Source organism: Somniosus microcephalus, chromosome 6 (assembly GCF_052327205.1).
Source record: "Somniosus microcephalus isolate GS21.2 chromosome 6, FLI_Smic_1.0, whole genome shotgun sequence".
NCBI classification, from domain to species: domain Eukaryota; kingdom Metazoa; phylum Chordata; class Chondrichthyes; order Squaliformes; family Somniosidae; genus Somniosus; species Somniosus microcephalus.
Genome location: NC_140992.1, coordinates 261,776,360 through 261,796,115, shown reverse-complemented (window position 1 = coordinate 261,796,115; position 19,756 = coordinate 261,776,360). Strand labels below are relative to the sequence as shown.

The window sequence follows — 19,756 nt, the reverse complement described above, 5'->3', positions numbered from 1 at the left end:
AGCCGAAAGACCTTCTAGGGATAAATCTTGATGTCTCACTTCCTGACTCCCCAAAGTCTTTCCACCACCTACAAGGCACAAGTCAGGAATGTGATGGAAGACTCACCTTTTGCCTGGATGAGTGCAGCTCCAACAACACTCAAGAGGTTTGACACTATCCAGGACAAAGCAGCCCGCTTGATCGGCACCCCATCCACCACCTTAAACATTCACTCCCTCCACTACCGGCGTACCGTGGCTGCAGTGTGCACCATCTACAAGATGCACTGCAGCAACTCGCCAAGACTTTTTTGACAGCACCTCCCAAACCCATGACCTCTTCCACCTAGAAGGACAAGGGCAGCAGACGCATGGGAACACCACCACCTCCAAGTTCCCCTCCAAGTCACACACCATCCTGACTTGGAAATATATCGGCCGTTCCTTCATCGTCGCTGGGTCAAAATCCTGGAACTTCCTCCCTCACAGCACTGTGGATGGTCCTTCACCACACAGACTGCAGCGGTTCAAGCAGGCGGCTCACCACCACCTTCTCGAGTGCAATAAATGCTGGCCTTGCCAGCGACGGCCACATCCCAGGAACAAATACATTTTTTTTTTTAAATGAGAAGCATAGAGCAGAATGGAAGAATCTGACAGAAGAATTTCTACCAGGATCATAGTTGGGAGAGAAAAATGAGCCAAAAAAGAGCTTTCTGTTCAGAAGTGAAGAGGTATAGAAAACAGAATTCTCAGGAGACATCTTTGCAAAGGAACAAAAATGAGAGGCTGCTGGACTGACAGGAGGACAATAGTTGATGTTCCTTTTCAATAAGGCAGCATTTAACTGAACTTATGAGCAGCGATAAAATTGGTGTTGTGTGCTTCAAACTGATTTTGAGACGGGAGGTGCAAAAAAGCAAAATCTTGATATAGCTGAACAGCAGGCACCATTGATCTGAGATACAATAGCAGATCTTACAGAAAGGTTAGACTGAATTATGAAAGCTTTCATGCAGCTAAAATAAGATCAGTTGCTTCATTGGCGCAGATAGAAGTATCAGAATTCTCAGAGGCCGTACCAGCTGGCTGACTATAGTGCCCTTGGTTTAGTTGCAAGGATAAGGCATTGCAGAAAAGGGACCCAGCGGCAAGGAAACCAACACAGTGTAAGAGTTAGGATTAGAGCTAAGGTGAAAGTCTTGTAGATTAGCTGAATTACCTGGCCAATCAGGGTAGAGATAGGCTGCATTAATTTGTGTCACCATCATCAAGGATGAAGGTCAAGGCTGGAACGCAGATTAGATTACCTTATTAAGACAGGCCGGATACGCTTTCACATTTACGATGTGAATTATCCGAATCCCTCCCTTCGTGTTACAACCTTGCAACTACCTCCTAAGTATCCCTTTTCCTTTGAATTCAATTTATTGATTGATGTGCGGTGAAGGACGTTCAACCGACATCACTGTGCACTTGAAAAAGCAGGATTGTAATAGAAGATTACAAGGTGCACAAAAATATTAATACGTCAGCAATTTATCTTAATAAAGCCGACATCCATTAATGCAATGAGCCATGAATTATTAGCCACATCGCTGCTTGAAATGTGACAAAAAATGATGACACCTCACGAAATTAGCATGATGTAACTAGAATCAACCCCAATTACCTGCCTTAAAGAAACACATCAATTAAGAATGGACAGGCTTTCCTACGAATTCTTCTCAAGTATTTCTCGAACAAAATTGTGGACTGTAATGAACCATTTACCAATCCCTTGCAAGGGGATGACTTATTTTTATATTTTGTGATTTGTTTCAAATCGTGACTATCGAATTGGAAAATCCATTAAATTGCATCTCGAATGAGCACTGAAGGTTGCTGGGGTGTAAAACCTGATTATTTTAAGCTTCTTTTGTCCCTATTCAGTGCAGATAAAAACCAGACTAGCATTGCACTTTCCCCAGTCCCAGTCATGCGCTAACAGGATGATTTGTCTCCATGTGTAGTGCGTGTATACACACTTTATATCGCACACTTTTGTAAACATGTGCATTTGCTTATCCCTCACATATCGTGGGATAGACCCAGCCTCTAGCCAAGGAAAATCACTTTGACACTGCTTGTCTTGAGGGCAGTTATTTTCTCTGAAGTCGAGTGGCCTTCCCCCAATCCCATAAACTGTATCATTGAGGTAGCGTTACGCATGCTGTGGTTACACAGCCATTTGTTGAAACCAAGTACAGGAAACTTTGGTTCACCTGGAGGTTGAATGTCCGGAAACCTCGATCCACCGGCAGAAATCAGGAGCCGTTTTGTTAGGTTTTTTTTCTTCTCATGGCTTTTTTTTCCCAACAGTCAGGCTCTGCAAAGTCTCTCTGAAGCTGTTGCTAAGCTACAGAGACGCTTCCAAGGTACGGGCCGACTGTTTAGAAGCTGTTGCTAAGCAACAGTGTTTGTTGCCAGATATGGAGCTGAAAACCTCCGTATGCTTCAACATTAGCGCTGATTTGTCCGGCAGTTTTGATAGATCGGCAACAGCTGGGTCCTGTCGGTGCCGGATATCACAAAGTTTCCTGTAATAGGCACACACTCAAAATTCAAGAATTGGAAAGAGTGGGGAAGTGGGTATGACACAGATGAAGGACAAAGTACGTTCAGAGAATGAGGAAGAACGCAATGAAGGGTGGGTCATCTAGCTACCTGCCTCATTTGTTTATTTTTTTACTCACTTATGGGATGTGGGCGTCGCTGGCCAGGCCAGCATTTATTACCCATTCCCTAGTTGCCCTTGAGAAGGTGGTGGTGAGCCGCCTTCTTGAACTGCTGCAGTCCGTGTGGTGAAGGTACTCCCACAGTGTTGTTAGGGAGGGAGTTCCAGGACTTTGACCCAGCGACGATGAAGGATCGGCCGATATACTTCTAAGTCAGGATGATGTGTGACTTGGAGGTGGCGGTGTTCCCGTGCGCCTGCTGCTCTTGTCCTTCTAGGTGGAAGAGGTCGCGGGTTTGGGAGGTGCTGCCGAAGAAGCCTTGGCAAGTTGCTGCAGTGCATCTTGTAGATGGTGCACACTGCAGCCACGGTATGCCGGTGGTGGAGGGAGTGAATGTTTAAAGTGGTGGATGGGGTGCCAATCAAACGGGCTGCTTTGTCTTGGATGGTGTCGAGCTTCTTGAGTGTTGGAGCTGCACTCATCCAGGCAAGTGGAGAGTATTCCATCACACTCCTTACTTGTGACTTGTAGATGGTGGAAAGGCTTTGGGGAGTCAGGAGGTGAGACACTCGCCGCAGAATACCTTATCCTTCTCATTGCTCAGGAATAACCCACATCAGTGCCCGAAATAAAATAGTGAGCGGACTGATTTGATGTTTTGGGCTTGCGTTAATGACTGGTGCACTGAAAGGAGTAAAGGTTTGCAGATGGACTCCTTACAAATGGAACTGAGAGCAAATTCTTCGATATTGGCTCGTGAAATGATTGAGCAGAATCAATGTTCACATCCTGGTAACTTGTCCGTTCACGTTCCACAGCCCATCAGGCAATATAATGCTTGGTGACGGGATTATTTATTATTTATTGTCAAATTATATGAAAATGTGTGCAGATCTACGCACATCTTTAGTCCTGTTGGTATAGTGTGCCAGAATTTGTAGAAATGTCAGTGGAGTGATAACTGCATTGGCCCTTCAATGAAGTCAAGGCTGGAAAGAATTTCAGGATTGTAATCTGCTGAGGAATATCAAAATGTGATATATTTTAGGCAAGAACTTCGGAAGACGTTTTAGAATAGCTGAATCTGAGCATCACAGAAAACATTGATAGATCCACTACGCGAGTCCTTTGATCATTAAATATTTGTCTCAAAACTGAGGGCAGGAATGTGACTTTCCAAAGGAATTTTTGGATGCAAGGCCAAAGGCTCCAGAGGAATATGTTCAAGTTTATGGAGAGTATCATTTTTTTTCTTCCCGACGTTCTCCCCTCTCCTGAAGTTGGTTCCACGGGCACTGGCCAAATTTTCAGGGCCCTTTTTCTGAACCTCAGTATTTCTGGAGGCCCCTTCCTGTATTTTTCATCTGAGAATGGGCTGGAAAGCGGCAATAATCATTTGTTTATCTTCTTCGTCCAATTTTCCATGATCCATCTCCTCGCCTGAAGGTGTTGAAACTTGCTGGGTGGAATCCCACCAGCTCGAGGTACCTCACCCAAGTGGCCATTCGTTATGTGGGCACCTACATTGTGAATGTTGGTGCAGTGGAGAGTATCAGAGTCGATCCTGCTTTTGTAACCGCCTTTGACAACCCCATGCATGCCGCACGAACCACTAGCTAGGGATCAGGAGCAGGAACCCTAGCCAGTCTTCACCTCCCTTGTGCAAGAGTCCTGAGACATTAAATTGTACTGTCCCTCCTGATACCTTGGCCAAGATCATCTAACTCAGCACAGAATGGTAATCAAATCTAGGATCTTCTGCTTAGTATGGTTCAATTATATACTGACTTATATAATTGCCAACTAAGGCATCAGGAGAATTTGAAGCATATGTCAAATGACCGCTAATGTAGTTGGGCTTGAGGCTCAAGTCAACAACAACCACTTGTATTTATATAGCGCCTTTAACATAGTAAAACATCCCAAGGCACTGCACAGGAGTATTATAAGACAACAAATTTGACACCGAGCCACATAAGGAAAAATTAGGGCAGGTGACCAAAAGCTTGGTCAAAGAGGTAGGTTTTAAGGAGCGCCTTAAAGGAGGAAAGAGAGGTAGCGAGACGGAGAGGTTTAGGCAGGGAATTCCAGAGCTTAGGGCCTAGGCAGCTGAAGGCTTGGCCATCAATGGTTGAGCGATTATAATCAGGAATGCTCAAGAGGGCAGAATTAGAGGAGCGCAGATACCTCGGGGGGGTTGTGGGGCTGAAGGAGATTACAGAGATAGGGAGGGGCGAGGCCATGGAGGGATTTGAAAACAAGGATGAGAATTTTGAAATCGAGGCGCTGCTTAACCGGGAGCCAATGTAGGTCAGCAAGCACAGGGGCAACGGACGAACGGGACTTGGTGCGAGTTAGGACACGGGCAGCCGAGTCAAGCAATAATTATTATAAAGAAGACACAACGGTTGTTGGAATGTTGCAAGTTATAGTTCCAAAGTGATGTCACGAAACAAGGATCCTCCGCATGGTATTAAATCTCTTTTAACGTGGAAGATTTTCTGCATGTTAAGATTGTACTTGATGTAACCTAACCTAACCGGCTTCCATTGACAACTGGTGACCTGCCTCTTTTGGAGGGGTCAGTCGCAAGGTGGAATTTGAAGCATATGTCAAATGACCTCTAATGTAGCGGGGCTTGAGGCTCAAGTCAACAACAACCACTTGTATTTATATAGCGCCTTTAACGTAGTAAAACATCCCAAGGCGCTGCACAGGAGTATTATAAGACAAAAAATTTGACACCGAGCCACATAAGGAAAAATTAGGGCAGGTGACCAAAAGCTTGGTCAAAGAGGTAGGTTTTAAGGAGCGCCTTAAAGGAGGAAAGAGAGGTAGCGAAGCATTCTAGCATTTTCTCCTTCCTCACTCTCCCTCGCACCGCCCCACCCCCACCCCCAAGGAATTTTCTCTCAAGGGAGCATTGGGGCCTTTTGCTGCAGACTTGAGGTACATAACCATGAGTTCCAAGATGCCCTGTACAGCTGTGCATCTTCTGGTTTCAGGAATATCTCAGCAGGGCATATCTCTAGTACCTTTCCGGCTCTCTTCCTGCACAGATGGAGATCCTGTACTTAGAATATCACAGAAAAGTCAATGATGGAGTTCACAGCCAAAACTGACACCATTGAACATGAGAGATTGGTCTAGAAGGTTTCAAGGTAGACGTTGCCCATTTGCAGTTTTGTCTTGATGTGCCTCGTCCTACTTCCAGATTGCAAGATCCTAACAGATTATCTGAATCAGCAAGATTATCCAAATATATTAAGTGTACGTTATTCACAGCAGACTGAACTATCTATGGTGGAAACAGCTGACATTCAAGACAATCAGGAGAAGTCTGAGGGCTCGATTTTTAACAGCCCTGAGGAGGCGGGTCGGCAGCGAAAATCGGAAAAAATGGCTTCAGACACCCAACCCGCCTCCATCCCGCCCCCACCCGATTTTTGTGAGTGTCGGGTCAGCCGTTCCCAAACTGACCCGACTGGAACAGGTGGGACAGGTAGTTAAGGCAGTTAAGAGCCTGTTAACTGCCTTGCTAATCCTATTTTGATAGTGGTTTCCCATTTTCGTGCTTCTGGCTCCTGTTTCCCGTCTTGTCAGAAACATGCCAGCTGCAAGGAGACGAGTTGCTGGAAGACATGATTTGTAGTCATTGGTGCAGCACTTTAAAGGCACTCCTGAAACATGACTGACATTCAAATGCAACAACTTTGTTGTTGGAGGTTTGGGATAAGATTTTGCACATCTACTGACCTTGTGACTGGTCAAGCTGACACCCACCTGCAGTGTGACCTGAATGGAATAATTTCAGGCCACTTCGACTGTGCGCTTGCAAGCTTCTTGCCTCAAATGAAATCTATAGCAATGGGATGGGAAACATTTACGTCCTCTCATCCTGGTCCTCATAATCGGAGGAGCAGCAGCCGCATGGCTCAGCGCAGATCTTCCTCGGAAGAGGAGTAGGAGGATGAGGAAGAAGAAGAGGAGGAGGACGAGGAGGCGTGCCTTTTGTGCCCTGTTGTGAACAATGCAGCATCCCTCCAGTTCACTGCTGCCCGTCACGCAAGGGCTGCACACTGCTATGCCACATTCGCATAAGCTTACTCTTAAACCATAGGTGGCTACCATATGGCTCTCTAATTGTAGGCGACATTCCTCCAACGTCATACATCATCTCTGCTATACCCGGTTATTTCCTATCACTTTCACCATCAACATTACAAATGCAAGTTGCCCTGAGCCCTCAATAATGCGCATTTGTTATTTCCCAGAACACATAGGCCACATAATCAACTGTTTGTCATAATTTTCCTTTACGACAGTGACAAAAGGATCACAAAGCAAGTACAGGCAGAAAAATAATGACAAAACACCCACGTGAGTCCCCTTGTGACTATATGTGCTTAATCTTTCTCTTACGCATGCTTCTACGTGGTGCTACCCCAAGGCTTCAGCAGATGTAGAGGCACCTTGCTGACTAGGATGCTGCGCCTGCTTAGACGTCTTTGGCAGCCATCCTCTGGGTTTGGGAGCCTGGGAGGGCTCTTCAACAGTCTGCTCTTCCTGCGGCTGTGCAGGGGCTGAAACGGCCGTCGCAGTTGGCTCTGCAAAGTTGGTCTCTGACCGAGGGCTCCGCAATGGCATGGTCGTGTGAGCGCTTGGAGAGAAGCCCGCACTTCCTTCTGTCCTGCCACCAACATTCCTCTCATGGGTCAGCCGCACCTCAGTGCTGGTAAGTGGCTGGAGAACACCTTGCTGCACATCAGGGGGGCGATGAGGACCCGTATCTGCACTGGCAGTCCTCATCACAAGGACGTCCATGAAGCTCTGGTCTTTCTGCTCAATAGCTGCCCATCTCTCCTCCAGAGATGACAATCTATTTTGAACACTCACCATGTTTTCGTGACTCTGGCAACTTATTTCCTCCTTGGCGGTAGCTTGCCTTTCCATGGAGGTGTGTTCATGTGCCATTGCCTCCACCAAGGCAGTGCTGATGTTACAGATGGACTCCTCCATTCTCTCCACACTCGCACTAACCCTGAAGGCAAACCCTCCCAGAGACTCCTGCACTTGTTCCTGTATTTCCCGAACCGCTCTTTTTCTGGATGGCCCCAGAGGCACAGCGTCTGCATGCAGCTCAGCAGAGCTAGGAGAGTCCTGCGACCAACGACAAGGACTCGCCACTGCTGTCGCTGTCTCCACCATTTGATGATGCTCACTTGTGCGCTGTGATAGACAAGATGGCAACACTACTCTAAGTCGTGAGGGCCTCACCGAGGTGTGCGTTGCTGCGCTGGTGTTGGGTGTGCTGAGTCCTGATAACACTGCTCACTCAGAGGCTTCAGGTTTCTCTGAGGAGTCATCTGGCTCTTCGTCCTGGACAGTGAGGAGGGGGGCGCTCGATGGTCCTGTGGGAGAGTAAAGGCATGGGTTAGACATCTGATATTGATGTAGCAGACACATCCTTTTGTGCAGATGATACAAAGCGATTCTCTATGAACATCATATGCCATTGCAGTCTGAGAGGGATGAAACTATTATGTCACCAGCTTCGTCTAGTGTGCCCGTCTCTCCATCGCCCACTTCCTGATCCTTGCCACCTCCCGACAATTTCGTGTGCAGCCTCCTCAGCACTTGTCAACGTTGCTAGGGTTGGTGTACCTCCTCCAGTCAGTGCTCTCTCCCTCTTATTGTGGGCTATCTTTTCCTGCAAGGAGGGACACAAGCGGAGTTTCAACCACAGTGATGGAGTGAGTGTGAAAAATCCCTACCATAGAAGCTTTGAGGGAGACCAAGATGGAGTGAGGTGCCAAGAGGAAGCTAGCTCCCTGTGCGTTGTTAGTTGTTGTCACTGCATGACAGTGAGAGCGAGTCTAAGGGATGCATAGCAGGATGGTGAAGTGATTCAACACAGAGACAGAGAAGATAGGAAAGGGTGCAAGGGAAGTAAGGGTAAGGTGGAATGTGAAGGAGCAGGCTTACAACGCAGAGTGCTGGTGATGAGAAGAGAAGGGAAGCAGATTGAAGCTAAGTGAGATGGGATACTCACTTTTGATGATCACAGAAGATCATTAAACCGTTTCCTGCACTGGATCCAGGAGCATGAACACACGGACCTTGCGCTGACCTCCTCAGCAATGCGCAGCCAGGCTGCCTTGGTCTGCTGAGGAGGCTTCCTCCGACCTTCCGGAGGGAAGAGAATCTCCCTGAGCCCTCTAACAGCATCGACAAGCGCATGGAGGGACTCATCATTGAAGCGTGGAGCTGCCTTGCCTCTGGAAGAACTCATTGTAGTTGTCACAAATTCACAGACCATCAGAATTCAGAACACAAGGCTGAGGCTGAATGGGACCATTAAAAGCAGCTGCTATGATGACATCATCAGAGGCGGCTAGCCAACCCGATCACACTCATTGGACCGGCCAGCGCGCCCCAATGAAGTCAACAAGGTGATTTAATTCAAATCGGAAATCCACAGCTGATCCCGCCGGAAGCGGCTCCAGAACCCGCCCACCACGCAACCCGTCGCCAAGCCGCCTCGGTAAATAAAATCGCGGCCTGAATGTCAAGCTTCACTGCTGCCATTCTGTTGGTCGTAGGGCCAAAGTCTTAGCTACAAGTGGTGGAAGTAGTAAGATGTACGTGGCGTCTAGGTATTCCATACCTCAACAGTGTGATGATGTGTGGTCCAGCGACCTGTGATTTACAGGAAATACTGAATCATCAAGAAATGTGTGTATATTAAGCAGATCTGTATTTGTACTTTGCATACATACATATATATAAATAAATATATAATAAATATAAAGTAGCTTGATGTTTGGTAATACTGTGATGTCTTGCCTCAGGCAAATTGCAATGGATTTGGAATTCAAAGCAGTTCATCCAAGTCAATGGATTTTGGGAGTGACACTAAATGCAGAATTATACAAAGAAGGAACTGCTGCAGATTATATAACCGCAGCATTAGTGCTTGGAAATGATAAGCTTAGTGTCACAGTGACTTATTCCTTACAAACACAACTGCAGCCAAGCCATATGTTCCCTTTATCCCAACCAGTCAGTGTCTGCCTGGTGTAATATGCTGCTCAGCAGAAAGAAGGGCTTGAATAGGAAGGGTTGTCGGTGCATCGTGCTGGCAGTTACTGTGGGGCTGCTACTTATTGTAGGTGGGTGCCTTCTTCCTCCCAACACCATACAGCAAAAAGTATGTTGACTTATAACTTTGGGTAAATGAATGCGCAATTTAACATATCAGCTGGTAAATTGGATGATTGCCCTCAGCAGGGGGCTCTTTCACACCTTGTGATGCTGACTGTGGACTGGTATTGATGACCATCTGGGAGCAGATGAGACTTTGATCCATAGGAGGTACATAGCTGGGGAAAGGGATTTTTTTTTATTCGTTCCGGGATGTGGGCGTTGCTGGCAAGGCCAGCACCTATTGCCCACCCCTGATTGCCCCTGAGAAGGTGGTGGTGAGCCGCCTTCTTGAACCGCTGCAGTCCGTCTGGTGAAGGTCCTCCCACAGTGCTATTAGGGATGGAGTTCCAGGATTTTGACCCAGCGACAATGAAGGAACGGCGATATATTTCCAAGTCAGCATGGTGTGCGACTTGGAGAGGCACTTGGAGGTGGTGGTGTTCCCATGCACCTGCTGCCCTTGTCCTTCTAGGTGGAAGAGGTGCTGCCGAAGAAGCCTTGGCGAGTTGCTGCAGTGCATCTTGTCGATGGTGCACACTGCAGCCACGGTACGCCGGTGGTGGAGGGAGTGAATGTTTAAGGTGGTGGATGGGGTGCCAATCAAGCGGGCTGCTTTGTCCTGGATGGTGGGTAAGAAAAATACAATCATCCATAAACTTAGAATTATAGTCACATCAAACAGCAGAATTTGTATTAAGGCGATGCAATTAAAAAAATTTAATTGCCTCACAATGCAGCGGTAGCCAATCAGATTTTATTCTGGTTCCTCGTATCTTAACAATCTGTTGTTGCCTAAATGGGTGCAGCAATTGTGGTTAGAAATTGGCTGTCTTTGTGTGGCTTCCTGTGGTATAGATGGAATCTTTTATAATGAAAATCTACATAAACAAAAAAAAAGAAACAAATACAAGTTTCAAAGATTTAAAATCTACATAAGACTTCTGTCAACGTAGCACCTTCTGGGCTCAGGACATCCCAAAAACACTTCAGATCCAATTAATTATTTTTCGAAGCTCAGTCATGCAGCAGCCAATTTGCGCACAGGAAGATGCCACAAGCAGCAAATGAGACACGAAGGATTGATTAATCTGTTTTCAGTCGTGTTGGATAAGAGAGGATCGTTGGCCAGGACCAACAGGAAAAACTTCCCAGCTCTTAGAGTAGCGCCACAGGAACACTTACATCCACTTAAAACAAGTCAACATTAATTCAACATCTCATCCGAACAGACGACTCCTCCAACAAAGACTCCCTCTGTACTGCCCTGGAGTGTCAGCCTCAATTGCGTGCTCAAATCCTGGAGGTAGGCCTTGAACCCACAACCTTCTGACTTGAGGCAAGAGTGCTAACAATTGAGCCATGTCCGCTCAGCTGACAGCAGGCCAAGAAAAATCCCAAATTCCAATAAAACATGAAATGACACAAATTAACTTGAAATGGTTCCACGCTCGAGCACCAGGAGGATTGAATAAGAATAAGTTGAACAATTTTTTTAAAATAAAAGTTTGAGAATTGCCTCTTTCATTAAAAGAAAACTTAATTTCTTGGAAATTTCAGCCCTTGTGAATTGAAATTGGGCTTCAATATAAGAAACATAGAAGATTGGAGCAGGAGTAGGCCATTCGGCCCCTCGAGCCTGCTCCGCCATTTAATGAACAAAAAAAATAAACAAATACAAGTTTCAAAGATTTAAAATCTACATAAGACTTCTGTCAACATAGCACCTTCTGGCCTCAGGACATTCCAAAAACACTTCAGATCCAATTAATTATTTTTCAAAGTTCAGTCAAATGCAGCAGCCAATTTGAAAGAATTTGCATGTATATAGTGCCTTTCACATCCTTCTGCGCTTCACAACCAGTGAATTGCTTTGGATATATAGTCACTCTTGTCGTGTAGTAGACAGTTTGCACACAGCAAGGTCCCACCAAACAGTAATAAGATGAATGATCAGTTAATCAGTTCTAGAACAGTTGACTGATTGATGAATGTTGGCCAAGGCACCAGGAGAACTCTTTGGAAAAAGTGCCGTGGGACCTTTTATTTCCACCTGGAAAAGCAAGCAGGGCCTGGGCTTAATATCAGCACAGCACCTCTGACAATGCAGCACTTTGTCAGTACTGCACTGGACTATCAAACTAGATTTGAGTGCTCAAGTCCTGGCGTGGGGTAGGAACACGCTACTTTCAGACTCTGAGGTGAGAGAGCGCTACTAACCAAGCCCAACCTTTTGTATTTATTTTAAGAAATGTGTTCCAGATTTAAAAGAGTGTTAATCGTGCACGTTTTAAATTGGCAGTGGTGGAGCTGGACTGTGAAAAGAAATTGGGCCCAAGTAACGAGGGTGACCTGCAGAAGCAGTCTTTTCAACATTTGTTGGCTATTTAGAAGCACTTGTACTTGTGGAAGCTACACATGTACTGGGAGCATTCTGCAACATGGATTAGGTTGCTGGCACAGCGTTTGCGGTCCTCTACCTTTGTTGTCATGATCCTCGAATTTGGCCCGGATTCCGAACAGGCCTCGGAGGTGAAGCAGCACCGAGCGGCCATTTTAAAAAGAGTTTGGGGCAGAGATACTCAAACCGCCCACCCCCACCCCCCCAGGATAAAACTGGCGTTGCAGATCAGCTGCTTGATGAAAATCAGAGGATCCACAACGCCAGCTTTACACCCGGGATGCAAGTTGGAAAATCGACCCCCTTTTTGTATTTGTTTCACAAGTTGGGTTTTATTTTGGCTTTGGTCGCCAGGCATGGTTTATCTTTTGTTTTTAATTCTGTGTTTCTTCTTCACCTTCAGGTACTGGAAGAGTCGAAATGTCTGGTGCGTAGCTTCCTCAAAGATGCCCTGGAGCAGGTGAATGAAAGGGAATGCCAGATGTTGAAACAGCTGTGGAGTTCCTCTAAAGGACTGGACTCTTTGTTTAGCTACTTGCAGGAAAAGATCTATGAGGTCTGAAGCCACTGTAAGACTTGAAACTGCTGTCTTATTATTCCAGTGTCTGTGAAAGGAGTTGATGGACTTAATGACCGATTTTAAGTAGTCTAATGCTTCAGCAGTTGGGCCTCACTGCTACTAGCATTACAAACTGGCCAGCAAATGTCTTTGATAACATGACAAAGCACTGAACCGATCCATCAAATATGCCTGAGTTGGGTATAGATCGAATGCAACATCTCTGCATGCATTGTCAACTATTTTGACGCTCATAGTCAAATTATGCCACGTGATTTTTTTTTTTAAACGCTGACCTTTAAAATCCCAATACTGTCCCATCTCAAACTGACGAGATCTGTTTACCCAATTTATGTCGAATGTCGCGCTTGTGAATAACACTTAAAAGAATGAGTCATAGATGATCCTTTTTTGCTTCTGAACCCACAGCACAAGTAAGGACAATTTGTTCCGTATTACATCAAGGTTGTATATTTGGACTCGTTTTGTTAGCAATTTAGTTAGCGGGGGGGGGGGGTTGCGGGGCGGAGCACGGGAAAATTGTCAATTCTTTCAATAGGCTTGTAAGTAGCTTCAAGAGTTAAATGCATTTCATTGATGTAGATTTTCAGTACAACTGTTAACCTGATTACTCAGCTATCAGGAGAAAAATGCAGGAAAAAAACAAACTTAAAATTGTGAGATTTTATTTAGTAACTTTTTTTTTAATAATTATTTTCCAAAAATTTCAAACTCTATAGATGCACAAACAGAAGATTTTATGTATTTATTATTTCTTTCAGCTGCATGAACAATAAGGTTGAATGGATCACAACATTTTTCTTCTTGACTTTCAGGGTCCTGGGTGTGAATCTTATTGGGAACATTTCTTTTTAAATTTTATTTCTGAATTGATCCCAACTACCTAAGGCGACCATGTAGGAGATCATTGTGACCGCAGTCCTGACGCTATTGAGTCCATTTTGATCCATGAAATATACAAGCAGGGTTTGTATACCAAATATAATATGTGTACAGAACAGCAGGGATATTCTGGTTGTGATTGAAGCGCTCTTCTTCAATGCTAAGACGCTCACCATGAATACCTACCTATTGACTGTCATTTGACCAGTTCAGGGTCCAAAGCCAATCAGTCATATTCCACGTTTTAAGTCCTAAAAGAGTAGGTGAGTTCTCATTTCTTATTTATTTAAAGAAAAATGCACTAATCAGACACAGTGTACGTGCTGTTGTTAAGTGACTCAGAGGAGTATGTTACAAACAAGATATGGGTTTTATGTCACTAAATTGAAAAGGGTTCACTAAATAGCTGTTGGTTTAAATTTAGTTGTGCAAAAATACATGGGGCGTTTCTTCATTGGAAAAAAAAACCTATGTCTGGGCACTGGCACAAGTAATAGTATTTACTAATATAAAATGGGAAGCCATGTCAAAGGGGGTTGAACACTCTGAAGCGTGTTCATTATAAACTGCTGTGTTTTCAAAAAGTTTTTTGTTTCTAAATAATCGACTGGTATGATACCGGGTAGACTGTATGCTGGTTCCGTGGAGACATACACTTGATTTTCATCTTTGCTGAAGTTGCTTCTGTTACTATGTAGATGGGTTTGGCGCACCATCTCGAAGAAATATGGTAAACCCTGCAAGACAGCATATATTTTTTCAAACGATAAACTTTCTTTTATACGTCATTACCCAAGACCCGACGCTATGCTTCTTTAGAGAGTCTTTTGTCCCGAAATAGATGTTCTTGGGTGTTTCATTGACTGCCTATGTAACCTCAATGCTTTGTGCCAATATATATCATTTTTTGATGTTTATGAAACACTGTTTGCCCCTTTCTCTCATTGAAAAAAAAAATCCTGTGCTGTGTTTGAACCTTAACGCACTATTTAAAAAAAAACTGTTCACATTTGTGAATATTTTTTTTTTGCCAAGTCGTGTTCCGTTCAAGGTACAAAGCATTTGCTCCCGAGAAAATCATCACGCTTCTGCCGCTGGGAGAACTGAAGTTTAGCTTATGGATAATCGGCGTCACTTATGAAGAAAACGGGACACTTCGGATGACAGTGTCCTTTATCAAGAGGACCAGTAATGCAATGCAGACCTGTAGGGGCTGAATTATGTGTTTGTCAGAAAACTTGTTAAATGTATTTATCTCACAGCTGAACACAATGGGGTTTGAAAAGATTTTTTTGTAAGTAAACGGGGGCTGTGTTTATTTAAAAATTGTTAGCAATCTGTTTTTTTGGTGTGGGCACCCTTTTTTATTACTGGAGATATATTATCTATATGTTCTATAAACTACCAGGTAATTCTGTGATGACTAACTTGTGTAAGACAGAAACTGACACAAACTGTCGACTGCTTTTGTAATTAGTGTATGAACACTTTTCTGGGTGCCTTAGAAGTTGTATTTTTCATGTGTGTTAATATATTTATATATTGTGGAAAAGCTGCTCCCAATAAAATAATATGAAATTCATTGGTTGAATGGGTTGCCTGGTGTTGGGGCTGTTATCCCAGGTCATATGGTTGGATGTTACAGTGCCCAAACGTCAAGTTGCCCAGCTTTTAGTGAACATCCCAAATGGACGTGCTGAAATGGATGGGGATTGCCAAATTGGATGGCCTGTCAATATAATAAACTTAGGTACAGTATCGTTCTTCTACTAGACGTCTTAGAATGAAAGAAAGACTTGCATTTCTATAGCGCCTTTCACGGCCACCGGACGTCCCAAAGCGCTTTACAGCCAATGAAGTTCTTTTTGAAGTGTAGTCACTGTTGTAATGTAGGAAACACAGCAGCCAATTTGCGCACAGCAAGCTCCCACAAACAGCAATGTGATAATGACCAGATCACCTGTTTTTTAGTGATGTTGATTGAGGGAATAACTATTGGCCAGGACACGAGGGATAACGCCCCTGCTCTTCTTCGAAATAGTGGCCATGGGATCATTTATGTCCACCTGAGAGAGCAGACGGGGCCTCGGTTTAAATTCTCATCCGAAAAACAACACCTCTGACAGTGTAGCACTTCCTTAGTATTGCGCTGGAGTGTCAGCCGAGATTTTTGTGCTCAAGCTTCTGGAGTGGGACTTGAACCCACAACCTTCTAGACCCAGAGGCGAGGGTGCTGCCCACTGAGCCACAGCCGACACTAGCAAGCTTAGTAAATATATATTACAAAAAAGTGCAGATGATACAAAGCTTCCTCGACTTCTCTGTCTCCATCTCTGGGGATAGGCTATTGACAAACATTCACTATAAACCCACTGACTCCCACAGCTACCTGGACTACACTTCCTCCCACCCCGCTTCCTGTAAGGACTCTATACCATTCTCCCAGTTTTTCCGTCTCTGCCGCATCTGCTCTGACGATGCCACCTTCCATACTAGTGCTTCCGACATGTCCTCCTTTTTCCTCAACCGAGGATTCCCCTCTACTGTGGTTGACATGGCCCTCGACCATGTTCGCTCTATTTCCCGCACTTCTGCTCTCACCCCTTCGCCTCTCTCCCGGAACCACGATAGGGTTCCCCTTGTCCTCACCTTTCATCCCACCAGCCTCCACATTCAACAGATCACCCTCTGCCATTTCCGCCACCTCCAGCATGATCCCACCACCAAACACATCTCCTCACCTCCCCTTTCAGCATTCCGAAGGGGCCGCTCCCTCCACAACACCCTGGTCCACTCCTCAATCACCCCCAATAGCCCTTCCCCTCCCCACGGTACCTTCCCGCAAGCACAGGAGATGCAACACCTGCCCTTTTACCTCCTCCCTTCCCACTGTCCAGGGCCCCAAACACTCCTTTCAGGTGAACCAGCGATTTACTTGTACTTCTTGCAATTTAGTATACTGTATTCACTGCTCACGATGCGGTCTCCTCTACATTGGGGAGACCAAATGCAGATTGGGTGACTGTGGAACACCTCCGTTCAGTCCGTAAGGGTGACCCTGAGCTTCCGGTCGCCTGTCACTTTAATTCTCCACTCCACTCCCAATCTGACCTCCCCTTCCTCGGCCTTTTATACTGTTCCAATGAAGCTCAGCGTAAGCTCGAGGAACAGCACCTCATCTTTCGATTAGGCACTTTACAGCCTTCTGGACTCAACATTGAGTTCAATTTCAGACCATAACCTCTGCCCCCATCCTTTTTTTTCCTATTTTTCTCTCTCACATGGCAGCTGTCGATCATTCAGCCATTGCATCTAGAGTCATCTTTTGTTTCTTAACTTGTCCCATTACCATCTCCTTTTACCTTGCACCATCGTCCCTTTTGTCTCTTAATCTCTCCTGCCTTCCATCCTATCACAGACCTTCCCTTTTGTTCTTTCCTCCTTCCCCCCTTTCCCTGCCCCTACATTTGCTTAAAAACCTGTTCCATCTCCAGCTTTTTCCAGTTCTGACGAAGGGTCATCGACCTGAAACGTTAACTCTGTTTCTCTCTCCACAAATGCTGCCTGACCTGCTGAGTATTTCCAGCATTTTCTCTTTTTATTTCCGCTAGATTGTTGCTTTGTTTAAAGACCCCGAGTTAGCCAGAGCTGGGGGATTTTACTCTGTTTTTAAAAACAAACAGCGGACTTCAAGGATATTTAATTGTTAAAATAATGAAAGGATTAGATTCAGCCATGTGGATAGACTTGTCTAAATGAGATAGGGAGGACCAGGATAGACTTGTTTAAACGAGATTGGGAGGACCAGGGAATGAGTTAGATAAGCGTGGAACTTGGTTAGATGTCAGGAGGTACATCTTTTCACAGAGGCTGGTTGGCCTATGAAACATGCTGGCTTGTGCGGTGAGGATTCACTGGAAGCATTCAGAAGGGAGCCGGGCGAGATCCTGAGTGTGGCCAACATAACCACGTATATAGCAGGTAGGTGGGTATTGGGGGGGGATGTGCCTTCCCCAGGCAACGTGGTCTCTTGGAACCTGTTTGACCGCTTTCAGCTTTCTTTTTCCTACATTAGCCTAAGATTTTTTTTCTCTCTGCCTCTCCCAGGAAATTCCATACCTGTTTGATGGGGGTCAAGGTGTGCATAAGTTGCACCATGACAGCATGAGACCAGCAAAATGGACCCGCTGGTCTTTTCCTGTCTTTCGTCTTCATATGTTCGGAAAAATGCTGAAGATGTCTTGGGATGGAATGTTACTCCTGCATCGTGGGGCACAAATTTACTTGGATGTCTGCCCCACCTCAATAGATGTGGAAACTGCAAATATTTACGCAACATTTAAGGAAGAAAGAACTTGTATACAACGGCTGACGTAATAAAACTCACTCCGCACTTGGTTTGAGCATAAAGCAAGGCTTTAGTCAACTTGTTTCAGAACATGGAGGTCTAGTTGTACTTCACTAGCTCCTTGTCTTACAAAATTCCCTGGAAAGCTGGGCCCACGCCCGAGTATTTATACTCCTTGGACGGCGCCACCAGCTGGCCGTCCAGCGTTATTTCATAAGCAGTTTCTTGATGATGAGATTTATAGCAACACCTTTCACTACCTCAGGATGTTCCAAAGCGCTTTACAACCAACGAAGTACTTTTTTTGAAGTGTAATCACTGTTGTAACGTAGGAAACGCGGCAGCTGATTTGCGCACAGCAAGCTCCCACAAACAGCCCATGTGATAATGACCAGATAAACTTTTTTTAGTGATGTTGATTGAGGGATAAATATTGGCCCCAGGACACCGGGGATAACTTCCCCCTGCTCTTCTTCGAAATAGTGCCGCCGGATCTTTTACGTCCACCTGAGAGAGCAGACGGGACCTTGGTTTAACATCTCATCCGAACAACAGCGGCTCCGACAGTGCAGCACTCCCTCAGCACTGCACTGAAGCGACAGCCTGGATTAAGGGCTCATGTCTCTGACTCAACTGAGCCATGGCTAACACCACATTTACACCCATAAATGGGGTTTACAGGGCACGTCCGGCGCAGTTGTGCCAGTGGAGCGGGAGCGGCTCCAAGGAAGTTCTGGGCCAAGGTTTCCTTTATTTTTGACTTAATGGAGTTTTAGGAAATTTGATACGGGTCTCTTAATTTGCAGAAACCAAGTGGTAGTTGGGGGGTAATTCTGTAGAAAAGTGCTTCCACTTTCAGGCAGAGCGTGGAAGCAGTTTTTCTTCTCGTGTCCTGTTCAACAGGGAGTCCGCATTGATGCAAAAACAAATGGAAAAGTTATTGATTTACAGCACCGGTGACCTTATCCCCTTCCTGCTCAGTGTTTTTCCAACTGCTATGCTGATTCATTGGTACCATTATTCTTCTGTAAATTAGGTTACACAACAACGGGGTGCAGTGTGTGAACGGACGACTTAATTTTAACCCCAGTGGTTTCTGAGAGCGCAAAAGGGCTTGAGAAGTTTGTACTGACGTACCTGTGAGAACATGAAAGATGTCCCGTGGTCTGATGCTTGCTTCAGCTACCCTGATTCAACCAGCAATCGGTTCATTTCTGTTTTGAAGCCTCCTGCTACACTATAGTGTAATAGTAGCTACACTGGAATATCATTAGCACCCACACTGCAACTTGAAAGATAATTTATTTCTTGTTTGTCTAATAGTGACATAAATCGTGCCATTCATGTAGAAATGACTTATGACATATACTGGGCGGCCTGCTGGTGGCGCTATCCAGGGAGAGTATAAATACTCGGGCACGGGCCCAGCTTGCTCAGGGACATTTTGTAAACAGGGACTAGTGAAGGATAACTAGACTTCCATGTTGTGAAAGTCGATTAAAGCCGTTTAATACTCTGACCAAGTGCCTAGTAGTTTTCTTACGTCAGCCAGCTTACAAAGTCTTTGGTTGATCTCTTAAAAGGTATGAATTATTTTTTTTCTTCCAGTGACAGCTGTTAGAATTCATTGAATCGCATTCTATTTA

General features: G+C 45.2%; 1 protein-coding gene across 1 annotated transcript in view; it reads left to right on the top strand.

Annotated features, from left to right (window-relative positions):
• LOC147116709 (chromodomain Y-like protein 2) overlaps positions 1–15,344 on the top strand; it is a 248,523-nt gene extending 233,179 nt beyond the window's left edge. Inside the window, exon 7 of the mRNA XM_085991827.1 lies at positions 12,704–15,344. Within this exon, the coding sequence (XP_085847953.1) occupies positions 12,704–12,862 (159 nt within the window). The 3' untranslated portion in view covers positions 12,863–15,344. The remainder of the gene's footprint in view (positions 1–12,703) is intronic.
• The last annotated feature ends 4,412 nt before the right edge of the window (positions 15,345–19,756 follow it).